The sequence below is a fragment of the Mauremys mutica genome, chromosome 13, assembly GCF_020497125.1.
Source record: "Mauremys mutica isolate MM-2020 ecotype Southern chromosome 13, ASM2049712v1, whole genome shotgun sequence".
NCBI classification, from domain to species: domain Eukaryota; kingdom Metazoa; phylum Chordata; order Testudines; family Geoemydidae; genus Mauremys; species Mauremys mutica.
The window spans coordinates 59,181,404-59,188,799 of record NC_059084.1 but is presented as its reverse complement, the minus strand read 5'-3'; the positions used below and the strand labels follow the sequence as shown (position 1 = coordinate 59,188,799).

Genomic DNA, 7,396 nt, shown 5'->3' with positions numbered 1-7,396 from the left:
GATGACCAGAGTCCGTGCAGCCGCCGTCTCCATTGGGGCTGTGGATGGCGGCCGGGACAGGGGGACCCAGGCCCTTGTTACTCCCCCCCGGGTCCTACCCCAGGGCCTTCTCCATGGCCAATGTGTTTGGCCTTGAGTCAGTGGGGATCCAACCAGAACATCTGACGTCACTCAGCATGACGATGGCTAGTTCTCCCAGGTTACTTCCTACGAGATGTCTCTAGGCCATGGGCTGGGGGTCTCTGGGCTCCCGGCGTGGGAATCTCCCAGAGACTCTGAGCTCCCTTGCATGTCTGCAGGCACCCGGGGATGGGGTTGGGTCTCAGCACCTCGGGGCTCTGCAGTCTGCTTCAACTGCTTCTGGAATGGAGCCTACAATGTGCATCCTCCATTTTCGGTATCTGCCTAGACTGAGCTGAGCTGCTCCCTTTCACACTGGTGCTCCACTTGTAGCATGTCCGGCAGGGCTGGGGAGGGGCTTGGCTTCCGCCGCCTAGATTGTGAGGTTATGTGTGACTGGTGCACCCCGGCACATCCTGCTCTCCCTCTTCCCTCTCCTCCTTCCCATGCAACAGCTGCTTTGCCGTCTCCCAAGAGGTGTGATCAGTGTTGGGCTTGGTTGGCTCCTGTTAGCCTCTAGATGTCTGTAAGAGGGAGAAAGGGCAGTAACACAAATCAGAAGAACAAAACTTTCAAGCAGCGTAGTTTTCCACAGCACAGAACCACCGCACTTTGCTAATGCTCATTTGTAAATTCCCTGAGAGCTGGCATTGCGTAAAGAGAGCACCCAATCCCCCACAACCTCCGCTACCCTGTGGGCTGGCAATGGATAAAGGGAGTCTGGGAGACTTTCTCCTCTCTTCGCCTGGCTCTGATGACTGAGGGAATCACGTGCGAGAAGCTCTGTGAATGTAGGGCTCTGTGCAGTGGGGAGAGATGTCAGACATGGAGCCCAAAGGTGGGATTGTCCTGACTCTGCAGTAACTTCATTACAGTGAGAGAGATTTCAGAGCTCAGCTACAGGGTTCTGCCCTGTAACCGTGTGTGGGGCTGGGGCAGAAGTGGGGCAGTGATGCACTCATGAAAGGAGTAGGGCTAAGGGGGGCCCCGTGATACAGCCACTAAAGCCCCTGTGTGCTGCGTTCCAGACGGGCCGACTCTGCCTGGCTGGGGTGGGGCGAGGCGGCTCCGCGCGCTGCCGTTCCTCTCCCCCCACCCCAGCCGTGACGCCGCAACGAGCACCGCGCCGGGAACCTCTGTCCTGGGAGATAGCTCAGTGGTTTGAGCATTGGCCTGCTAAACCCTGGGTTGAGAGTTCAACCTTTGAGGGGCCGTTTGGGGATTTATTTGGGAATTGGTCATGCGTTGAGTAGGGGGTTAGACTAGATGACCTCCTGAGGTCCCTCCCAACCCTGCTAGTGATACTCTATGAGCTCCTCTTGCCAGGGCCGCCCAGAGGATTCCGGGGGCCCGGGGTCTTCGGCGGCGGGGGGCCCTTCCATTCCTGGACCCGCCGCTGAAGTGCCCCGAAGTCCCGCGGCGGGGGCCCCCCCACTGCCGAATTACTGCCAAAGCGGGACCCGGCGCCGAAGCGCAGCCCGATCTTTGGCGGTAATTCGGTGGCAGGGGGCCCCGCCGCGGGTCTTCGGGGCACGTCGGCGGCGGGTCCCGGAACGGAAGGGCCCCCCGCCGCCGAATTACTGCCGAAGACCGGGCTGAACTTCGGCGGCAGGTCCCGCTCCGTCTTCGGCGGTAATTCGCCAGCGGGGGGGGGGTCCTTCCGCCCCGGAGCGGAAGGACCCCCCGCCGGCGAAGACCGGGAGCGGCAGAAGCTCCTGCGCCCGGCCGCACAAGAGTTTGCCGGGCACCCCGGAGCGAGTGAAGGACCCCGCTCCAGGGGCCCCGAAAAACTCGGGTGGGGGCCCCCGTGGGGCTCGGGGCCTGGGGCAAATTGCCCCTCTTGCCCCCCCTCTGGGCGGCCCTGCCTCTTGCCTGTAGGCTCCGCCCCCTACAGCTCCCATTGGCTGCGAATCGTTAATCCCGCCCAGGCCCTACTCCTAGCTGCTCCTCACTCTGGCTCCAACCCTTGGCTCTCCTCGGCTCGACCACCACCACCACCACCCTGCCCACTAGGCCCCACCACCTCTGCTCCAGCCACTGGGCCCAACCGGCTGTGCTTTGGTGTCCAACACCAGTGATACGTAGGAGTCGTTCACCTCCGGGCTTTCCATGCATATGGCCCTGACTTTGTCAGCTCTGGTTTTCATTTGCCATTGTGCTGCCCAGTCACATGGCTTTATTAGATCCCTTTCAACTTCTTCAAAGTCTTCTCTACGCCTCACTGACCTACATAATTTTCTGTCATCTGCCAGTATCCACCTCGTTGTTCAGTCCCTGTTCCAAAGACGCTGTTGTACGTACCATAGCAAGACAAAGAGGTCTTCTGTGTCGGTCCCGGTTCCCTAGTCGAATGCGGAACCCGACACGAGATTTCTAAGCTTCTGCAGCCATTTGTAATACCTATTGAGGATGTGCCCTGTGGTCCTGTCACATGTCAAAGGCACTTCCTGAAAAGCTGAAACAAAGAGGAAACGGGTTGAAAGCCCCATGGTGCTGATGTGACTGGTGCCTAGGAAACCTCCCCTTCAGATGGCCATTGCCACATGCTATTAGCTACCCAAGAGTCTGCGGGCAAGAAACAGCAACTCAGCTACTCCCAAAATAGCCCTGGACAGAGAGGAGACCCCATTCCGTGCGTAACTTCCCCCTCCCCCAGCATATGCACGTCCACACGCTAAAACACAGGCAGGTGGGAGCAACTCTCCTTGGGATGGAACAGAAAAGTGACAGCAGCAGAGGTGTTAAATGATCCAACACTTACGCACAGATCTGCAAAGGGATTTAGACTCCTAACATCTACTGAAATCCTGTGTGGCCCTGTGCCTTCATTCCTTAAGAGGTCACAGGGAAAGATGTTTCCAATGTGCACTCAGGGGATTTCCTATGAGCTGATAACCAAGTTCTGAGTGGTTCCCTGGCCTGAAATCTCTCCATTCCAGGGAGGGCAAGTGATGAATCTTTCCCTACAGAGGGTAATTGTCATCATCATCATCGCCCTTAATAATAACAGCCCTTTTCAATTCTGTCAGCCCTTCCTTTAGAGATGTTCTGACCTCTATGAAGACAGTCTCCCCACACAGCTCTAAGGCTACGTCTATTCTAGGAGCTAGGGATGGAATTCCCCTGCTCCCGTACACATATTGTGGCACCTCGATGGAAGCTCACGTAACCATCCTTCTTTGTTAAACTCTGTCCTTAGACAGAGAGGGACACATTCAAACCTGTGTTCAGGCCCTGTGCTGCACCCGTGTACTTCCCACAGAGGCACAAACACACAGAAGTACTTCCTTACCTTCATACAGGCGGGAGATGCCATCTTCAGTCACTGTTTCAGACAAGAAGTCACAGTAATGGTGGATAGTATTTCCTAGACAGACAATGAATCTCATTACTTTTCAAATCCTTCGCTGAAAACTGCGAAAGATGCAGGCATTCCCCCAAGACAGCCCTTGGGAAATTAAATACATTCCTTACATCTGTTCACAAAGCACATTAGATAAAGCATCAGGAGCCTAGAAGTCACTCAGAGACTGATTTCCAAAGGAGTTTGAATTCACATCATGCTGGTTTCCCTTAGGCGCAGCCAAAGACTTGTTGTGGGCAGGGGACGTTGGTGCGGTCGATAGAGCTAAGTTGCTCCCTTCATCTTGGAAGACATGTTAATTTTTTTTTCTATCTCTCTCTATCACGTACACACACATACACCCACACACACAGAGGGCTGGCTTTAGGAAGTGCGGGGCCCAATTCAAACAGTTTCGACGGGGCCCTGGCAAGGATGACAAAAACCCAACAACAACAACAACAACAACCACATATATAAAAAAACACGTGGGGCTTGTACTCAGCGGGCGGTGCTCCGAGTCTTCGGCAGCAATTCGGGGGTGGGTCCTTCACTCACTGCAGGTCTTCGGCGGCACTGAAGGACCCGCTGCCAAAGTGCTGCCGAAGACCCAGAGCGCCGCCAGGTGAGTAAAAATTAAAAAGGCGCCAGTAGCCAGGGAAGAGATTCTCACTGGGCACGGGACCCTCTTAGGCACAGGGCCCGATTCAGGGGAATTGGTGGAATTGGCCTAAATCCCCCCACCCCACACACACACACAGAGTTTTAGGATTCTGGGGCTGTTGGAGGGAACAGAGCAGCAGTCTAGAAAAGGGCTTTGAAGGAAGCTGGTCAAAAAAGATCAAGTGAAGTTGCTCTGCTTACCAATGAACAGGGCTGCAGAATGTCTGATTGTTGTCTGTGAGCTTTCCAGGTACTCTAAGGCCTGGAACAGGAATTTGGGGATGTGGCTCTTGTTGTTCTGCATCTAGGAAGAAAGAAGGAAGAAACGCACAATATACAAATGACATGTTCTTCCCACAGCGACTAGTCCAGGGAAGCCAAAGCATAGAGCCAGGTCATGGCAACAGCCAGTATGAGCCCATACGCCATAGCAGCACCTCTCTGGAGTTACTATTGTGTTCTCCAGAACCTCAGCTTTCATTTTCAAAAACAAACGTTTGCAGGTCTGACAGTTGTGGAGAAAAATTTCAAAAATATGAAGGGATTGTAACTCCTGCAGAAATGAACCAGGAGAGAGCCTGGAATACAGTCCTGCCACCCAACGGAAGCAGATGGGTACTCAGGGTGTGGGGTTAGAAAGGTGTCCCTCAAGTCCCCATTCACCACTCTCAAGGCACAAGGAATTGACCTACCAAGCACTTCCAGGCACACTTCATGAGCTGTGTGGAGCCATCCCAGGCCATGCTGCGGAACAGCGTCTTCAAATGAGCCCACCTGAGAAACACTGCGCAGCGGAAGAGCGTCAGTTTGCATCTCTGCAAGAGAAGGTGAGACCAAGAGGATTCTCACTGAGAGAGGGACAGTCTGGGGGACATGGAACCTTCCCCGCCCCTTGTTCTCCTGCTTTTCCTGCTAGTGGAGGAGATTCCTGTCATTTGTTGAACACAGGAGTGTGCTCAGGAGAGGGAATTGGCTGGAGTGAGCCAGAGCCGTCCTGTCTTTGGATGGTTTGGAGTGGTTGACCAGGGCCCTGCGCTTTGGGGGGCCCCGCACTTCAGGGGGACGCAGGACGTGGGCCATGCTGGGGCCAGGAGCAGTACTCCCGGTCCCACTATGCTATGCCCCACCTCGCCAGCTCCCAGCATCATTCGGTAAATGAGGGGGTGTGAGTTTGGGGGGAGGGGAGGAATAGGGATGGGGCAGGGGGCGGAGCAGGGGTGAGAAGAGGTGGGGTGGCACTTGGGGGAAGGGATGGAGTGGGGCTGGGGCTTAGGGCAGAGTAGGGGGTGTTGTCCCAGGCCCTGCACCCCTCTATGGACGGCCCTGGAAAGATTCATAAGAGATCTCCACAGCTCAGTCCTTAGGTGCAAAGAGACTGCATGAGAGCGTGAGTCAGCTTTGGGATCCCAAAGAGTCAGACCAAAGGGGCCCCAGATCAGGCTTCCCTCCACATCCCAGCTGGCCCAACAAAAGAGGGCAACGTCCGGTGAATTCTGGGAAGCTGGGACCTGGAGAAGTTCTCTCAGGAGCTCCAGGGAAGAAGTCATGGCAGCTGCACCCACTTTCCAGAAGGCTGTGGGCAGATATCAGCTCCCTGAACCGAAGGGGCACTTACAGATCTATGCTCCCTTTTCTCTTGCTGCCTCTTGTTGTGAACCTTTGGATGCAGCAGCCCAAAGGCCTGAGGCCTGCCTTTGCAGGAGAGGGTCAGGGCTCTTTCCCAGAAGAAGGCTTTTCTTCCCAATTGTGCTGTGTGCTGTGAGAATGAATGAGGCACTGGGCTCCAGCATGGAGTGAAGCAGGAAGGAGAAGACTCTGCTTGGACAAGGGGCTCTGGCCATTAATGGAGTGGGGACCCCAGGGGATTCTGGCTCTTTGCTCTTCAGGAAATAATGACCGTGGCACTTACCAGTGTCACACTCTCATCCCGGTCTTCAAGATGCAGCAGCAGCGGGAGCAAGCAGTGGATCATTTCCTGCTGCACGATGGGTTTGTCCGGGTCCTTCACGCTGCTCACCACGTTGCCAAGCAGTAAAATGGCAGCGGAGCGCACGCTGCCCCTCTCCTGGCAATGACACACAGGGAGTGGGGAAGCCCGGTTAAAGCCGGGCAGGATCAGAGCATAACGCGACAGAGTCATAATCCGCACGCTGCTCCGGTTCCCCTGTGATAACTGACTTGGCTCGTGGGAGCAGTGAGGCCACCAGGCCAGCGCCATAGACACCTTGTGCAGAACAGGGCCTGAGACACTGTGCAGGGCCGTGCAGCCCCATGGTGTCCTAGATGCAATGTTTGTCTGGAGAGCACAGAATCCTAGACCCCTAGAAGCTTAGGGGAGAGGGAGGGAAGGCTGCTGGAGACCGGTCCGGGGAAGGGGAGGAGCAGCTGATGGAGCCTTTCAGGGAGGTGCTGCTACAAAACACAGCAGTTCTTTTGCTCTTCGGTGCCCCTGAGAGCCGGGCCATTCCCGACCCACCTCTTTCCTGCTGGGAATCTCCACCTCTTTGGGGGCCGATGTTCTCCAGACAGCTGGTCGTCTGCCCAGTGCTAGGCCCCCTCTCCCCCATGCCAGTCGGCAGCAGGGGCTGGGAGCATGGCGCTGAGGCTGAGGTTTGCGGAGAAGAGCTCTGACAGGGAGGTGGCTGAGCAGGAGATTCCCCACCCATGGCGGGGGCATCCCTTGGAGGCTCCATGGCAGGGCTGAGAGGTGGGAGACAAGGGGATGGGGAGAGAGAGACAAGGGCACCAGAGACAGGCGGAGAAGGGGAATGGGGTTCCCCTGTGTTTCCCAGCCTTACGTCATCAATGAAGGGACGAAGGCTGACTGCAATGTCCTGGGAGATGGAGCCAAGCCCCTCCCCATCCAGGAGGTAGATGATGTCTCCAGCTTGATGCATGGCCCCCATGACACGCCTTCCATCCCTGTCACAGAACATGTCCATGATTGCTGGCAGCTGGGCCCGTAACGATTGCACCTGCAGGAATGAAGAAGGCAGCTCATTACTATCCTGGATGACAGCCTGGGGCATATGCTGGCCCATCCCACTCCAACCTATGAGACACCACGGCTGGCACAGCCGCCCAACGGGGCACAAAGTCATTCTCCTGTCACTCTCTGCCAGCTGCTCACTGTAACCTTTGTCTTTGCTCACCCGCCTCCCCCATTGCATCACATCTGCAATCAGGGGTCAGCTCACGGGAGCAGGGACCACGTCGTGCCTTGATTTGCTCAGTAATGCATCTCCAACATTTGAGTGCTGTGTGTTAAAC

General features: G+C 56.0%; 1 protein-coding gene across 1 annotated transcript; it reads right to left on the bottom strand.

Annotated features, from left to right (window-relative positions):
• Window positions 1–552: 552 nt before the first annotated feature.
• LOC123347898 (maestro heat-like repeat family member 5) lies at window positions 553–7,167 on the bottom strand. Its single transcript, XM_044985083.1, has 7 exons — window positions 6,925–7,167; window positions 6,036–6,191; window positions 4,819–4,941; window positions 4,328–4,430; window positions 3,413–3,487; window positions 2,422–2,575; window positions 553–644 (listed from the first exon to the last, which is right to left on the bottom strand). The coding sequence occupies exons 1-6, from the start codon at window positions 7,165–7,167 to the stop codon at window positions 2,463–2,465; spliced, it is 813 nt and encodes a 270-aa protein (XP_044841018.1). The 3' UTR covers window positions 553–644; window positions 2,422–2,462.
• Window positions 7,168–7,396: the final 229 nt, after the last annotated feature.

Coding starts and splice junctions, on each gene's coding strand:
- LOC123347898 (XM_044985083.1), bottom strand. CDS start 7,167: ATGGGCCAGCATATGCCCCAGGCTGTCATCCAGGATAGTAATGAGCTG. Junction 6,192..6,924: donor TTCGTCCCTTCATTGATGAC/GTAAGGCTGGGA, acceptor TGTCATTGCCAG/GAGAGGGGCAGCGTGCGCTC. Junction 4,431..4,818: donor AGTGTGCCTGGAAGTGCTTG/GTAGGTCAATTC, acceptor CTTTCTTCCTAG/ATGCAGAACAACAAGAGCCA.